At 41.3% G+C, this 16,747-nt stretch overlaps 2 protein-coding genes across 2 annotated transcripts in view; both read right to left on the reverse strand.

Annotated features, from left to right (window-relative positions):
- Positions 1–1,940, reverse strand: part of trim62.1 (tripartite motif containing 62, tandem duplicate 1) — a 50,093-nt gene extending 48,153 nt beyond the window's left edge. The window contains exons 1-2 of the mRNA XM_050038551.1: positions 1,903–1,940; positions 179–730 (exon numbers count right to left, since the gene is read on the reverse strand). Coding sequence (XP_049894508.1) covers positions 179–586 — 408 coding nt within the window. The 5' untranslated portion in view covers positions 587–730; positions 1,903–1,940. The remainder of the gene's footprint in view (positions 1–178; positions 731–1,902) is intronic.
- A 2,741-nt stretch (positions 1,941–4,681) lies between these two features.
- On the reverse strand, positions 4,682–16,298 carry tnfrsf1b (tumor necrosis factor receptor superfamily, member 1B). Its single transcript, XM_050039039.1, has 9 exons — positions 16,143–16,298; positions 14,623–14,728; positions 9,912–10,037; positions 9,632–9,784; positions 8,715–8,808; positions 8,329–8,621; positions 5,769–5,855; positions 5,524–5,582; positions 4,682–5,429 (listed from the first exon to the last, which is right to left on the reverse strand). The coding sequence occupies exons 1-9, from the start codon at positions 16,191–16,193 to the stop codon at positions 4,887–4,889; spliced, it is 1,512 nt and encodes a 503-aa protein (XP_049894996.1). The 5' UTR covers positions 16,194–16,298; the 3' UTR covers positions 4,682–4,886.
- Between the last annotated feature and the right edge of the window lie 449 nt (positions 16,299–16,747).

Genomic DNA, 16,747 nt, shown 5'->3' on the forward strand with positions numbered 1-16,747 from the left:
TGCTTCAGTGGAGCTGCTCTGTGGTAGCAGAGGACTGAGGCTGAACTGTCTGGGCAGCTCCCACGGGGCGAATGAGTGCAACTGCCTGAATGTGGTGCAGAGCGTTGATGGGTTTTAAGAAAATGTCAGCCTCACCCTTGCTAATGAGCTGTCAGAGTGTGTGCGTGCCATAACTGACCTGTATCTCCTCGTAAGCCTCGTCAATAGTGGTTACTTGGTGCTGCTCGTGTAGCGCCGGCTCGTCGCAGAAGAAGCACACCAGACTTTTGTCAGTGAGGCAGAATAGCTTGACCTTCTCGTGGTCCTTGCAGGGGTAGGAGCTCCTCTGGGCGTTGAGGATGGCGTCCAGCGGGAAGGCCGAGTAGCGCTCCACAATGTTGGACAACTTGAGACTCGGTGAGAGGAGGGGGTCGGTGAAGGTCCTCCGGCACTCGGGGCAGTCCCGCGCTCCGTGAAGCTCCTGCCTGCTCCAGTGCTCGGTGATGCACTTCCTGCAGAAGTAGTGCTCACAGCCAAAGCTGACGGGGTCCTGGTAGATACTGAGGCAGATGGAACAAAGGAGCTCGTCCTTCAAGCAGCAAGCCATTTGCAAAGACGGAGACTGAGCGGCATCTACGAGGGTAACGCTCTGGGGCTGAATACACTTGGTTTAATCTTCAAGGGAGTGGTTTACTGCCATGTGGGAGTTGACGAGATCTTCAGGAATCTTGGGATTTCTTCTTTATTGTCACTGTTGGAATATGACAAATAGCAACAATCTTTTACTATGCAGCTGGTGCATTTATGACATAAAAATTATTAACAGGAATGGATTTTTCTGGTTACTCATTAACAAAATGGACTTAAATGACAGCCTGTGTTATAAATAATCTTACTCACTGTTATTTCGGTTAGGCTGTCATACCTGACTTTCACTTTTGAAGCAAAAATGCCAAAAATTCACGTGTAAAATCTGAATATTTGCTAGTTTTCTAAGCATTTTTGGACTGTTGGATGAACAAAACACCCAATCTGAAGATGTCTCCTCGGGCTCTGGGAATATTTGAGTTTTCACAACACTCACTCACAACACATTTTCCAGATGATGATGACCAAATGATTCAGTGCATGAGAAATAACTTATCAGATTAATGACTAATGAAAATAATAATTAGTTACCGCCCTATCTAAGTGTTGTTGATCAAATGATCTTAAAACCAGCACAACCTTTTAACATAGATATGACCTGCAACATGTCCTAGGTTGTTCTTGATGCCTCTTAACAAAAGCATTAAACTCCATTTATTGTATTCATCTTTCACAAGAGAGCAGATGCAATGTAGTTTCACTTTCTTACCTGAGGAAAAACCTGGATTTGTTCATGCATTTATCAGAAACACTTCCTCACCTTGCTACACCCCTTTCCCCCTCTAACTGTGGAGGATCTGTTGATTTCCACAGCAAACTGTCTGCACCAACCAACAGGGAAACAGGGAAACACCTGCAGCGCTATCATCTCCGCTGCTGTCTTCCTCCCACCCCGGTGTTAGGAAGCTTCCTTTTAAATCCCCATTTATAAAAAGAGGCTTCAACAGCCCTGACTGAGCTTTTTTAATTCTTACCATCCACCACAACCTGTCGAGCCAACATGTGTGCTGTAGCTTAGCATGCATGTTATTTAACTGGCTTGCTCCACATTGCTAGGAAGCTGGATTTGTAAACATAACCGACCAGGACCACGACACCACCAACCTCAGCGGGGAGGATGAGAGGGGGGCACAGAAAATGGGGCAAAACTACTTTAATAAGCAACATATTAAAAAAGGTGGAGTTGGGAGAAGCATGTGAGGGGTGATGATATGTGACTATGACAATAAATAATCGAAGACGTGGACAGGAATAGAGAAAAGGGCTTTAACTCACCAGCCTGTTTGCAGCGACATCCGCGGCTCCAATGCAAGTGTCTTTCAGGAAGGAGAGCAGCACACAGCGGCAACAGACCCAACCAACTGCGCTGAGCGATAGGGGGAGTTATCATACATAATATTTACAAGATACGCGTAGTTCGTCGATGAATCCGCAACGAAATGGAATAAGAGTTAATTATAATGTGAATTCGGGATTTAAATGATTTCATAAGCGAATACGAGGCTTAAAATAAACAACAATATAAAGTTTACCCCCCTCTGATAATGGAGTGGCTCAGACTTCTTCACCCCTTGTTCTCCCGGTTAGCATCGCTGCTTAGCTACCTTGATTGACAACAAATAAACACGTTAAAATACACGAACTGCGACTGGACACGTGTAAGAAACTCTTTGGCTTGATAAAATGTAATAAGTGTAGGAGTTGCCATCAAAATGGACTGATTCTGTTCACTGAAACGTCTCCATGAGCCGAAGGAGAGCGGCTTCCACAGGCTGCAGTGTCCGCCTTCAACCAGCAGGTGTCAGGAGCGTCCGCAGAAAATTCCTCCCAGCACAGGTGGAGGAGGCTCCTTGTAAGAGCTGAGGGGGAAGCACAGGTTAGTATGTGCCATAAAATCTATATTCCTGGTTTGACTCTTACTTCAGTCTGCCTCTTGTGAGTCACCCAGCTTTATGGCAGTACATTGCTAAAATCACTGGCAGTTTTTTGTGTGTGTGTTGTCTTAAACATGATGCCTGGATGGAATAGTGAATGGGCACAGGCCTTCACCTGCAGAATGTCACTCAAATTAACATGTACCGACCAAGAAGTGACTCAGAATGACCACGAACAAACACAAGACAACTACAATGAGATGCCAAAAGATCTCACTGATACAAAAAGACTACAAAGACATGCAAAACAGCAGCTAAGAGACACAAAGAGACTCGCAACGGCTGTGAAAAGGGGAAAACAATCATAAGACGACACAAAGTAACGACAAAGAATTCAAAATTACTTTACAGAGATTTAAAATGACCACAAAGAGACACATAGCAACTTCAAACAGACTCAAAATGACTACAAAGAGACCTAAAGCAAATGCAAATGCAGTCAAAATGGCCACGAAGAGACACAAAGCAACTATGAAAAAATTCAAAATGACCACAGAAAGATTAAAAATGACCACAGACTCAAAATGACTACAACTAGATGCAAAGCCACTACAAACAGACTCTAAAAGACCACTAAGGGACACAAAGCAACTACAATGAGATGCAAAAAGACCTCAATGATGCAAAAAGACGACAAAGATACGCAAAACAGCAGCAAAGAGAACATAGCCTTAAAAAGGGGAAATACAATCACAAAGAGACACAAATGCCTACAAGAAGACGTGAAGCAGCTACAAAGAAATTCGAAATGACTACAAAGAGATTTAAAACAGACTCAAAATGACTACATTCAGATGTGACGCAAATACAAAGAAACTCAAAATGGCTGTGAGGAGACACAAAGCACTTATGAAAAAATTCAAAATGTCCACAGAAAGATTTAAAATGACTACTGACTCAAAATGACTACAGTGGGATGCAAAGCCACTACAAACAGACTCAAATAGACTACTAAGGGACACAAAGCAACTACAAAGAAATTAAGATGATGACAACAAGATACAAAATGACTAGAAACAGACTCAAAAATGACTTTAAAGAGATTTAAAGTGACCACGAAGAGACACAAAGCAACTTTGAAAAGACTCAAAGTGACTACAAAGAGACGTAAAGCAAATACAAAGAAACTCAAAATGGCCGTGAAGAGATACAAAGCAATTACAAAGAGACACAAAGCAACTATAAAGAAATTCAAAATGACTACAATTTTTTTTTTAAATGGCTACAGACTCAAAATGACTACTAAGGGACACAAAGCAACTACCAAGAAATTAGATATAAAGTGACTAGAAACAGACTCAAAAATGATTCTAAAGAGATTTAAAATGACTACAGCGAGATGCAAAGCCACTACAAACAGACTCAGAAAGACTACAAAGAGACAAAAAGCAACTAAAAAGAAATTATATATCTACAAACAGACTCAAAATGATTTCAAAAATAGGCGAAACAACTACAGACACACACTCACATTCACATTCACAAACACACAAATAATACAAAGAGTTTGCCATGTCGAAGACAGGTCGCTAGCGTAGCACCCACTAATGTGTGCTCACCTTCTTTTTCTGATAACTTAAGATCCAGATGTTTATGAGTTTTTTTCCAGAAGTCAAATTATCTGACATCTCTTCTCCTCTAAATACACACCAAGTGATTTAAACCGGTAAAAACACTGAATAAAGCAGTTTCACGTAAAAAAAAGTGTGTTTTCTGACGCTCTTATCACAGAGGGGCTGCTAACTGCGGTGGCTGACACAGAAATGCAAATGGCCCTATTTAAATCCAGTGTTTAGTTTGTCTGTTCTGGGCTACTATAGAAACATGGCGGTGCAACATGGCGATCTCCATAGACGAGGACCAGCTCCCTATTTAAATATTAACGGCTCATTCTAAGATAACAAGTCTTATTTTCAGGTGATTAAACACTAAAGAAAACATACTTATTATGTTCCATTTCTGCCAATGTAGTTCCCTTAATCCCACAAACTGGATCTTTACGTAAGATTACATTTTAGATACTTATTTACTTTAGTAAAAGATCTGAACACTTCTGCCACCACTGACTTCCAAACACAACATTAAAGTATGACGATGTATGAAATCTTAAAGAATGAAAGCATAATCCAACGTCTTTATTTACTATATACATATAAACACACAGCGTCAGTTCATGATTTTGATATTGAAACAGCATTAAGGTTCAAGCTTGGTTTGTTGTGCTCATAAAAAACAAAGTGCATCTTGTAGCCAGTAGTCAGATTATTTTCAATGTTTACAGAAAGAAATAACAATGGATGTATCAGTCTTTGATGCAGGTGGTCTTCACGCACTGTAACTTTCACTCTCCTGCACTGATATCAGTGATTGTTTGCCAGCCTCTTGCTGTGGGATGCTAAACGACTCCTCTTTCTCTCCAAAGGGGAGTTTAGAGTCAACCTGCATCAAGTCTGTGGGCGTGACAGTCGGTGTCCCACAAGTCCCGTTTGCTATGTTGAAAGTGATGTTGACGTTGACGTGGGGACTGGGGGTGACGGGGCTGATGACCTGTGGGCTGGTGGGCTGAGAGGAGGGCTGAGAGGAGATCTGTGTGGGGACGCTGAGCTGGGGGCTGATGGGCTCTGTGTTGGAGAGTAATGTCATGGGCTCCGACAGAGTGGAGGGGGGATTGTGAAGAGCTACGGTGGATAACAAAGGGCCAATGGACTCCTCGCTGCTGCAGCCGTCTGTCCTGGTTAAAGTTTCAGTGTTGTTACTGCTCTGACTGTGGTCACTGCAGACTTCCCCATTCTGCAGCAGACACTGTTGTTCCGGCGAGGTTACTGTGAATGAAGTCAGCTGTGTTTCCCCCAAATAACCAAGATTGATCTGCAGTAGAAAGACATGAAAAGGTTGATTCTCAGTATTCTGTGTGGCTACAACTATATTTTAAAGGTATTCAAGAGGAAAAATCAAGACTCACTTTATCACCAGTCTCACAGTTTCCATTTGCATCTACTTTGGGGTGAAATCTTGCGCCGTCTGGGCAAAAAAATCAAAGTGAACATTGAGTAAAGTTGTGAAAATGTGAGACAAACAGTCACTGATAAAGATGTTGACAAATAATGGTCATTATCATTCTGTAATTCAACTTGTAGATAAGCATAATGTAGACATAATCAGAGCTTTTCCACAAAATGTGAGCATGATTAATGGACTTTTATTTACCTTTCTTCCAGATTGGTTTACAGAGGGCCAGCAGAATGACAGCGATTAGAAGAAGTATAAATCCAATGACACCGACGATGACTGCAGCTAACAGAGAGGTAAACAGAGACACAACACAGAGGCAGAAGAAGAGACATGGAACACAGATTAGGGACTGTCCTTTACTTATGGGGGGAAGGGGTTAATGCAAAATGGGGGAAGTATATCAAATAATTTTTTTAAGCACCGGGGAGGAATTTAGGCCCTGATCACACAGAAAGTGTTTTAGCAACTGGAGGCGACTTTTTGTAATTGCGACACGCTTCATGTTTTTGTGCTCGTGGTGCCTGGCGTTTTTGCTGGAGTGCTCTGGACTCCTCTAGTTGAAAAAACGTCAACTCAGAGCGATGAAGCGCCCCACGTCATCTCTTTTCCCCCATTGTCCAATTGGATGACTGGAGGGGTGGGCCTTCTGTGGTGGTCACTACTACAAGTTTACAGTTCATAAACAATGGAGGAGAAACTGGTGGTAGCGGTTGCTGGATACCCAGAGCTATGTGACCCGATGATAGACAGCAGGATGTCGAACTGCCTTATTGTCATCCTATAATATGTCTGGAAATGGCCATCATCAAGGCAAAGCTGCTGGACCAACTGGTCGTACTCCCTGTGATCCACCCTCTTTATTAGGGTCTCATGTACCCACACAGATCTCTGTTTCCCTGTGCTGACAGACTCTCACCCTCAACCAGAGCTAGAGCAAGTACCCTCTGCCTGTCCATTTTAGTAACTAGCTACTAATTACTGTGAAAAAACAAACAAACATGGATGGGGGCAGGGGTCTGCAAAGGGAGTTATGTTTGACTGCGTGCAGTAGTGCAAGTGTAAGTGGTTGCTTTGGAGACAGGATGAGTCATGACGACAAAGCCACATGTGCTATTTAGAACATGTTGAAGAAAGTAGGTCACTTTACTGTACTAACAAAGCCATGACAGGGCTTCACCTCTGAATAAAAAAATCTACTTTGAGTCTCACAGCGTATGTTATTTATTTCATCTGGTAGATTTCCCATACTGTCCCAGTCCTTGTTATATGTTGGGGGGGGGGGGGGGGGGGTCCAGTTATAACCATTTAACTGTAATCCATTTAACTACTGCAATATTTTTAAAAGATACTTTTCACCTCTTCTGGTATTACTCCCAGTTACTCCACTTTTGGATCTGTTATGACATTTTGATGGAACACCTCAAAGACCTCTTCCCAAAATGTTCTTCATTTTAGGCATGTCCAAAATATGTGAATATGGTTGCCAGTGTGTGTTCGACAATTTCTCCAACATTTATTTGATTGTGTTTGGCCCATTTTAGCCACTATTTCTGGTGTCAGAAAAAAGTCTTATAATTATTAAATTAAAATTAAATGTATTTTAATTCCCTTTGTGTATTTTAAGTAGTTACTAGATGAGCTTCAGTGCATATCTCTTCCCATACGTCCTGTGGTATGTCTGTATTCATTTCAGTTTCCAACCTCCCTTTTATCTGTAGTGTACTATTCAAATCCATGCCTAAAAATATTTGGTAAAGATGACATATAACTTTCTTATCCTAGACCCCTGTTTGTATCTTTAACAAGAGGGCTCCAAGACTTTATCCCATTCTTTATATGATGTATGCTCTTTATTTTGTATTTTGTATTTCTTCTATATGCCATCTGAACCCTAAAACTTGCCAATGGGTTTGAAAGCCATTTTTTTCTTTTCCTTTGCTATGTGTCATACCGCCCCCCCTTTCCTGTCACTCTACAGCTATTCTACATTAAAGGTTAAAGCCCTAAACAATAATCTTGAAATAGTGATATTGATTTATTCTACATATCCCATTTAAAATTAAGCCAAAAATAAACTGTTTGCACTGACCAGATCCTGTAAAACAATATTAAAATCTGCGCTCCTTCGTGCATGATAAAAGTGAGATAACAAGGCTTTTTTAAGTCTAGGATTTCGTTTTCAGTTTAAAACTTAAAAGATGAAAGGGTAAGTTTTAAAATCTAATAATTTCTGCCATGCCAAGTTATTGATGTTATTCTGGTTTATTTGGGAAAGCAGTCATTAAGCATGTGTTGCTAGTGCTGGCTGTGTGAGCACTGTGATGCATGTGTGTGTGTGCTTCTGTACGTGTGTGCAGGAGTCCGTATGATGTGTAGGCCTTTTAAATTTTTTGTGTGGTAGGATTAGTGATGAGTAGCTGTCATGCTCCCATATTCTGCTTGTGTGATGATGATGATGCAGTGTTTAAGGAGGATTTGCATTTTGTTTCAGAAATTAGCTGTTTGTTTTGGTGATAACTCCCTCTGTGCCGTTTGCTTGTTGCATTGGCTCCATACCTACATTTGGTGTGAATATAAGAGCCTATGATAGAGGGAGGGTCATGTATTTTCCCCAAGTCACTCAGGGAGGCTCAAGGAAAAGTTTGTAGCTTCTGGGACGGTCAAGAGAAAAAAAAATCCACCCCTGTCCTCCCCAAGACCTCACACTTTTCTCATAATGACTCTCTAAGAAACACCAGAAAGTTTCCGTACGTACCCAGTGTACCGTCAGATACTGTGCTTGGTGGCGGGCTTTTTGTCGAATGGTTGAACACTGCCTCTGATACAGACGGGTTCGTAGACTGTGTGGAGTCTGTCAGACCACGTGGAGCCTTGGAGTCTGGGGCTGCTGAGACTGTGCTCATCACTGTACTTGCAGTTGTGAACACATTTTCAATGCGAGGCTCTTTTGTTGAAGTTTGAGGCTGCATTATGGAAATTATAGCCTCAGGTCCACACTCAGTGTCCGATTTAGCGTCACCTTTTCTAACAACAGCCCTCCCGTGACAGCTGGTGAGAAAGATAGTGAGAGAGAGGGGTTAAAGATCTGCGCTTCAAACAGCTGTGAACGGATGTGCATATATGTTTAGACCTTGTACTCACTCTGTATGAGGCATACAGCGGTCCGTGAAGGAGACGGTGTCAGAGAACGTCCCATTCGGACACCGTTCACACCTCACATCTGAGTTTCCTGTCCCTGAGAACAACACCCAAACGTGTTGAGATTTACTAACATTTCACCAGCAGACATCACATTTAAACCATGATACAGACTCTATGTAACATGTTATACTTTGTTATATTATACTAATAATCAAGTTTGACAGTATATGTGGTTAGTAAAGACCTTAGAGACAGGTGCAACCACTGTATCGTATTCTCATACAACTGTTTAAGTATATCTTACAAAAATGTACATAGGCCTACAACAGTTCGTACACCACCACTTTTGTTTAAATAAATGTTTTCCTACGTTTTGTCAGGGCTGAACCCAGCCACAGTTTGGCGCCATCACCTTATATACTCAGTGTCAAAGTTACGTACTTAACGAAACATGACGATGTACCTTAAAATAACTCAAAGTTCAGTTGGCTTCAAGTGGGACACAGACACTAGTCTCCTGAGCAGAGTCCTGTATTTGTTTGACCCAGCCTCATCTACCTCCCTACATGGACTTCCATTCTTCATACTAGTTCCTTCTTTACTCCTGTCAGCGCATTCACATGATTGGAGCCCTCGAGATTGCATGGATTATGTAAAATGACTGGCTCATTATTATGTGTGTTGTATATGACTTGTGGGTCATTGCTACTTTACATTCTACGGTGTGTTATTTATGAATAGCAGACCACTGGCTATAGACTGAATGGCTAACTTGTGTACTTCTGATGTCATTTTCAGCGGTAACTGTAACATTTAAAGATATATAGTCAAACACAGTGGTCCCTATCTGACGTTTAAGGATTACATGTATGGTAAACACAAAAACAGTGACAACTGAAAAATATTAGTTGCTCTACCTGGCACAGACACTCCATAACCAACTTTGCATGGCTTGTATTTGGTACACGCTGTGCAGTGTTCATCTCCTATCTCGCAGTACATCCCAGACAGGCAAACACACCTTGATCTTGTGGTAGAGGAGCAGCTCTGGGCCTCCTGCAGACCTTTCTCTGGTTGTATGTAGAAAATAATGTTTTGCTTATAGGGACATTTAAGTGTTAAAAATTAAGACGGAACAATAAATAATTTCAAAACATTGCATCCTATAACACAGAGATTTACAATGCATCTACTTACGTCTTCTGCATTTGGGGCAGGAGCGACAGTTTTGAGCAAAGTTCCAGTTCTCCATGTACAGGCCTGATGAACATGGTTCACACTCAGTCTCAGTGGATTCAGTGCATTCTTGTATCAGCCGCTGTCCTGTTAAAATAAATACATGCGTAAATCCATGTTTAAACCACATGTAAGTCACTTTAAATGCATTTTACAACAGCACATGGGCATTGTAACTCCAAGGTTCCCACTAACAGATGAAAACATAATGGTTAACCCTTTGAACTCTGCAATGGGAATGGTTTATTAGTGCCTATGTTGGCATTTTTGCTTTTTGTGATGTCATTTCTTCTGAGTATCTTCAAATGCTTCATACCCCTAAAATCTACACACCCAAAATAATAATGATTATATATAATAATAATTGATTAAAGTATTGAAATTGTGTCATTAAAAAAATGATAATACAAAATTGGACATGTTTTTTCATCAGATTTTTCAAAATAAAAACACAAAACAAATTGATCCAAAAGATTTTTAAATGCAGTAACATTAACAAAATAATTCTTAATACTCTTTAAGTTATTTGAACTATGCACGTTAATTAGTTTTTAAGATATGCTCATTTTTATGAGCAGGATGCAAAGGCATTGTGTTAGACTCATTCATTCCTCTGGCGCCACTGTGCATTTTCTTGTGGTTTTGCACCACATGTAACGTAACATAATGACATCATCACGAGCAAACAACCTGATAACACGAAACACAGAAGCCTCAGCTTTCTGCTGTAAAAAGAATGAATGGCCTAGTTGCTATGGTTTTTATTGTAGATCAGTATATACAGGGTCATGCAAACAACAATCTCCCGCCACCATTATGGAGAAATTCCTGGGGAAATTGCAGCGCAATTACGACGAAATACTATGTTTGCACCATATGTAAGGTAGGGTAACATAAGGTAACGATGTGATGACGGGGAAGACAGACACCTTAGCTTTCTGCTGCAAAAAGAATGAATGCTCTAGCTGTTATTGTTTTTATTTTAGATCAGTATAAACAGGATCATGCAATAATCTCCTGCTGCCGTCTGCAGGACGTCCATTTTTAAAGGGTTAAAAGATACAGTTCACATTATTCCTCGTACATTTTCCTTTTTTTTCATTCACATAGTAGTATTATGTAGCTATCTTTCATACTAGTTAAAATATATCATCAGATCTTCATGCTTAAAACAGCATTTATCACAGTCCAAAATAAAATGGTGATACATCCACTGATCAGCCAAAACATTAAAACCACTGACAGGTGAAGTGAATAACATTGATCATTTTGTTAAAATGCAATGTTCTACTGGGAAACCTTGGGTCCTGGCTTTTATATAGATGCCACTTGACGCACTCTACCTACTCAAACACTGCTGCAGGCCAAGTACACCCCTCATGGCACTGGCACTCCCTAATGGCAGAGTGCCACAGCAAGACAATGTGCCCTGCCACACTGCACAAACTGCACAGGAATGGCCTGAGGCACGTGACAAAGAGTTTAAGGTGTCAAACTGGCCTCAAAATATCCCAGATCCCAATCTGACTAAGCGTCTGGGGGCCGTGTCAGTACCCTAGAGGTACCCCCAAACCACAAGAGGGCCTCCCTGAATTGGACTTGGCTCTAACCTGTTGGGGCATGGATGCAGGTCCTCTGGGGGTGGGTGCCAGCATGTCCTGCAAATGCTCAATCAGACTGGGATATGGGGTATTTGGAGGCCAGGTCGATGCTTTTAGCTCTCTGTCACGTTCCTCTGGGCATTTCAGAGCAGCTTTACAGTGTGGCATGGTGCATCACGGGGGGGGGGTACTTGGTCTGCAGTGGTGTTTCGGTGGGTGGAGCAGATTGCACTGAAGACTGCGTTGTTTGGGTTTAATGTTTTGGCTGATCCGTATACTTGTTTGTGCGACACGGAATATTGTCCTACATGTATTTTATGTCTGAGGAGATTTTATCCATGAAATGCATTGAATACTGCTATATTTTAATAATGCAATTAGAGGTGTTAATTTTGAGTGCAGTAACAGATTGTGGCTGTGCAAGTTAGTAAACCCATTTTACAGCTAAAAGGCATTCAAATAAGCACTTGCTGTGACCCTCACCCACTGCATAGTGGAGAGGTGGGATGCAAAACAATTAACTCCACACTGAGTGGGAGAGATGAGGTCAGCAGGCACATGAGATCAAATTACTGCGTGAGCACATCAGCAGTTTTTATGGCCCAGATCTTTACAAGAAGATTGGGATGGTGTGGGGAGTACAGATCTGATAAAAACGCTTCGAAGGAAAATTCACACCAAGAACATGTCGTTACTAATGTAGAAACAATTGGCAGTATTTCCGCATTCCTGCTCTGCATGAGCTGCAGCATCGCACTGCTGGCTGCACCCAAAACACCCATGTCATGGTAGGCGCTTCTCAAAGCCGAAATACTTGATGTGTTAGATACTATTATATCTTTCATCTCTAGTTCTTTATAGAAGTCAATAGTGAAAAGAAATAGAAACCTCTTGTGAAATCCCCAACTGGAGTGTGGACGGAAGTGCAGCATGAACATTTTCACACAGAGAGAGCAGCAGCTTTCCGCCTTAAGCTACAATCGTTAGCCTGCCTGGCTGGCTGACTGAAGCTATTAGGCTAATGTTAGCAGCTCTGCCAGCTCTTTATTGAATTTGGAGAAGTTTACACTCCAGCAACCTCAGCAGCATTACACAAAATAGTGTTACATTTGTATCCTAAAAGCCTTTTTTTCCTCATAATGTTTATGGTAAAACATGCTGTTTGAAATGAAATAGGAATAAGTTACGGAGGCTAAGCTAAGTAGCCAGACAGGGTTATGGAAGAACAAAATCAAAATTATCATACCTATAATTAAAGATCTAACTAGCTCTATGTTTCAGTACAGTAAAGACTCTGTTCCTTTCCAACCAACCAGCAAACTCTGGGGCTAAAATATGGTCCCAACACAGCAATGCCTAAAACTGCAGTTACGCATTTATGCAATTAAGAGCGGGAGGCTCTGAGTGACAGGCTGTCTGCCGAAATATTTCCTCGGCTTGTCAGTCAGATCCACCCCTCGCTCCTCTTATAGCGCCAGCCTCTTGCCCAAATATAGTCACTTCTGGCTTCAAAAAATCAAGATGGTGTGATGCCGAACTTGAGTCAACAAACCAATGAGTGACATCACGATAGCTACGTCCATTTTTTTTTTACAGCCTATATGGCTAGCACAAAATGGCCCTATCTTGAGCTAGTGTTTGGTTTGTCCTTTCTGGACTCCATGGAAGAGGACCCACTCCATATGTAACATGGTATGCCAATTTAACATGGTGACCAAATGTGGAATCACAATTTCTGGGTCTGTGAGTTGATGCCACTGGACCCAAAAAGACAATACCCATATCCTACATTTTTGAAGGGACGTCATCGGTGGATACATTTTTTTAAGCGTCACAATCCCTGTGAAATGACTTGTGTCACTATTGGGATTGTATCTATTCAGTCCAACAACATTTAGAAAGTTTAGAGTAAAGTGATGAAAGTGATTAAATCATTTTCATCCCTACTCAAGTTAGCGGAGGGCTAAAGTGGAAGTTAGCCACTCGGCTGCTGTAGGCCTATGTCTCTAGTGCGCTTGCTCTATGGGCCCCACAACACGCAAGATCCGAGTGATTTCATACTGTGGATATCAAGCTTTTGGCTTCATGTGCCACTGAGCAACTTTCGTAGGAATGAGCGGGCCACGCCTCCAACACTGTATCCAATTATCTTTTTGTATCCATAGTATATGGATATAAATGGCTCATTCTAATGTAACAACAATCATTCTTAGTTTCTGGTGTTAAGACACTGATAAAAACATATTTAAGAATTTTATATTCTATTTCTGCCCTTAATCCTACGCACTGGATCTTTAAGACCTCTTTTACAAGATGAGTCAGCAGGAAACATTTAAGATTAGGCCGCAGTCAGTGTTTCCAAACCTCATGGAGCTAGCATTAGCTTAATTAGCTTGTTATCTACAGCTAAAAAAAATCTGCTTATGACTGTCATTTCAGATGATAAAATCTGTGGTTGCTGGAGGGTAATGATGAGCTGTCTGAAATCCTGAGACCTGTTGTATAAAGATTACTAGAACTTTGGTGCCTTCCCAGAACAGAATTTGACAGGCATTGCAACAGTAACTAGGGGGCGGGGCCTAGTGAACATCAATTGTGACCAAGATATATCATGTGGGATGTTTGACAGTTAAACATTTTACATTTTAGTGTACTTAGGTGGACAAAGTATGTTAAGTATGTTTCTAAACAAACTCAAATCCATCGTGTTGTAATATTAGAGGATATTTTGTCCTGGCTTATTTAACGATCCAGCTCTACTTTGAACAAATAATTTTCAAGTGAATAATAGTGTCACAAAAAACTCGCTTCATATTGTCTGTCCAGATGTAACAGTGAAACTGGCAAATGTCTTAAGCTACAGTAGGTGCTGTTAATCTTATTTCACACCTCCACGCCCAAGCCTTTACCAACACGTTTCACGGCCTGTGTCATCAAATAACTTTTATTCCGTGCTGAGAAAGCTTTCTCTTTCAGTACAGTATGTACCTGAACGTTGGTATGAGTCAGTTATTAGTAATTTTAGAAACTTAACAAGTGGCAGTTGTTGCTTTGTTTAGGAAAGCACTTACCAGGGGGGCATTTCTTGCAGCACAGGTTAGTATCATCTAATCTGTACTCTTTGTTTGGGTCAAGACAGTTTCCATCTGAGTCAGCCTGATAGGGCACAGAGCAGACCTATGGGAAAGAGAGACGAGACTTAAGAGCAACTCATCTTGTGCTGTTCAGATGATGAGAGTGAAGAACACAAAGCCTTTTCTCGTAAGCCTCTGACACAGATGATCTGCATTAAGGCTGCAGGGGGGCTCTGAGCTTTAAGGTAACCAGTAAGTTTGAAATCACCTATGTAGGAAATATATGCAGCCCACCTTTCTATCAGCCAGACATGTTTCCAAGCAGTAATTTAAATATTAACAATTTAGTCAGTGGCTGTCTGGTAAGGTTTTTTTCACAGAGGAGCTTGAATTAGTGGCAGACCACCCACACCTGCGCCCACCTTTTCCCTTCTGGTAACGCTGCTGGCCTGAGCAGACGTGGTCAAACAGGCAGCTATTGTTCTCAAATTATAGGAGGTGCATTTCACCTCGGCAGTATCTCTTCCTCTCTGTGGGGCCCTCCAAAATATTCCAGCTTAGGGCATTGCACGCATGCATCCATGCAGGTAACTCAGGTAAAACCTCTTCCCCTTCACAAACTAAATATCATGACTACAGCCACTGGAACTACAGTATTGTGCTGAAAAGTGATGACCCAGTGCACGGTTGCTGATACACCTGTCCTGTGCATGAGTGTTCAAAGGCTGTCACCACAGTACCGTTCGATGACAAGCAGAAGTTAGAATATGCTGACAGAAGCATTGTATTTCTCGTATGACAGGAAACGGAGGCGGCAAGCTCGAAGCCCTCGATTCTGAAGTACAGGCTTCTGTGGTGTGACCACTGGTAGCACGGGATGTGATGACAAAGACAGAGTTCTCTGGAGCTCCTTGTTACTAATCACCGACAGCTTATGGAAGAGAACATTCTGTTTTCTCTTTTCCTTTTTCCTCCTGGCTGCATGCCTGGATGATAAAAGGGAGGGTTGCTGCTTCAAAACCTGGTGTCTTAACAATGAGATATTCAGTCTGAAACTGCATCACATTCCAAGCAATCGAAACCAAATATTCATTCAGGTACAGCATACCAAAGCAAGGCTGTCTGCTGTAACACGTAGGACAAAACTGGCATTGATACAGAGAATAAATGTTTTAAAAGAAATGATAAGTTCTCCTCTTGTTGACTGACAGGTGTCAAAGTTAGCTGGACTGGAGAGATGTTTAAAAGATAACATGCATGCATTTAAAATTCAACAATTACGACACTAACTTAATGTTACACATTTTCAAATGCTAATTTTTAAAGTACTCTGCCTGTGTAACTTCCCTTAAATTAATCCAAGAAAGCGAAACTTGGATGAACAACTCCTGTGGTGTTTAAGCGCTATGTTGGTCACCGGATGAATCCAGATCCTGGCTGATGTCCAACTTGTCCACACTCCCTGATAAACACAGCAAACAAGCGTGACAGGCTTAACAGACAGACACAAAGCCTACCTTGGTAGTTTGGGCATACAGCAGAATCAGCAGCACAAGTATGTCCTTCATTGCCTCCTCTCTGTAGAGGACACAGCCACCAGTGTGTGCACTGTAACAATCATTCTATAAAGGCGGGCCAGCAGTCTGCGCGAGCAGGAGCAATTTCCTTGAACTGAGTCGAGTGTTTGGGGGAAGGAAACGAGCAGGCAGGCTCTAATCTACATTCACTGATCTGACGTGAGAAAGCATTATGAGGTTAGACAGAGTTTATATGGGGTTAAACAACGGGACTGTATTTCCATGTGAAGGATGTTTGATATCTATGAACAATTAATCTTTTTACCTGCAGTTGATTAGAGAGGAAAATACAATATCTGTAAAAAGTATTCACACCCCATAAGCATGTTTTGTTGTTTTACACCATGAATAAAAGTAGATTTAATATGATGTTTTAAAGTGATTTTAATTGAAGCTACCGTGGGTAACTTTTGTAAAAGTACATTTTTGTGATACTTTCTGAAATTTTCACTACATACACACCAAACTGCATGAACAGATAACGTGAAAAAAATGTTTTGCTTTTAATAGTATAACCACACATAAAACAAAAATAACTAATCAGA

Source organism: Epinephelus moara, chromosome 24 (genome assembly GCF_006386435.1).
Source record: "Epinephelus moara isolate mb chromosome 24, YSFRI_EMoa_1.0, whole genome shotgun sequence".
NCBI lineage: Eukaryota > Metazoa > Chordata > Actinopteri > Perciformes > Serranidae > Epinephelus > Epinephelus moara.